Genomic DNA, 793 nt, shown 5'->3' on the forward strand with positions numbered 1-793 from the left:
ATGTCTTCAGATACCCAGTGGTCAGCAGATGAGGACGAAGGCCAACTATCCCGACTGATCAGGAAATCTAGAGACTCCCCCTTTGTTCCCATAGGGATAGCAGGCTTTATGACTGTGATGTCCTACGGTCTTTACAAGTTAAAGTACAGAAGAGATCAGAAAATATCCATTCATCTTATTCATATGAGAGTTGCTGCCCAAGGATTTATTGTGGGAGCTGTGACTCTAGGTGTTCTCTATTTTATGTATAAGGATTTCATCAGAACTTGATTCTTCAATGTGTCCAAAAAATGAAACTACATACAGAAAAGACAAGAAGGCTTCTGAAAACTATTATGAAGAATGAGTTTTCAATATGTAGCAAATTATACTGCAGAAGTCTTAAACAGAATTCTCATAGCCTTGTATAGTAAGTTTTGATGTTTTAAGAAGTTGATTTCCAAACCAACAATCATAGTCAACTCAAAAATATCTTTGTTGATGTCTTTCAGAACTTATGACATGATTTTTTAACTTTTAACATTTTTATTTTGTAGTTTGTAGCAGAAAATAATCTATATTATGTCAAATAAATCTGAAAATTAGGAATTAGTTATATAGTGGCTACAGAAAAATTTTCTTTATCCATATTAAATACGACAGTCTATTTGTTGCTTGATTCCCTTCAAATAGGGCAAGGTAATTAAGGCTTTCATAAACTCCTTTTTAGAATGGGCATGATTACAGTAGGAGAATGGTCATGTTATTTAAATTTGGTTCACCACTGTGCACCTTACTATTATATAGAAACTTG

The 793-nt window shown here is 33.3% G+C and overlaps 1 protein-coding gene across 1 annotated transcript; it reads left to right on the top strand.

The window, feature by feature from the left end:
- On the top strand, positions 1 to 270 carry LOC141572814 (HIG1 domain family member 1C). Its single transcript, XM_074338684.1, has one exon. The coding sequence runs from the start codon at positions 1 to 3 to the stop codon at positions 268 to 270; it is 270 nt and encodes an 89-aa protein (XP_074194785.1).
- The last annotated feature ends 523 nt before the right edge of the window (positions 271 to 793 follow it).

Source organism: Rhinolophus sinicus, linkage group LG07, assembly GCF_036562045.2.
Source record: "Rhinolophus sinicus isolate RSC01 linkage group LG07, ASM3656204v1, whole genome shotgun sequence".
Lineage (NCBI taxonomy): Eukaryota > Metazoa > Chordata > Mammalia > Chiroptera > Rhinolophidae > Rhinolophus > Rhinolophus sinicus.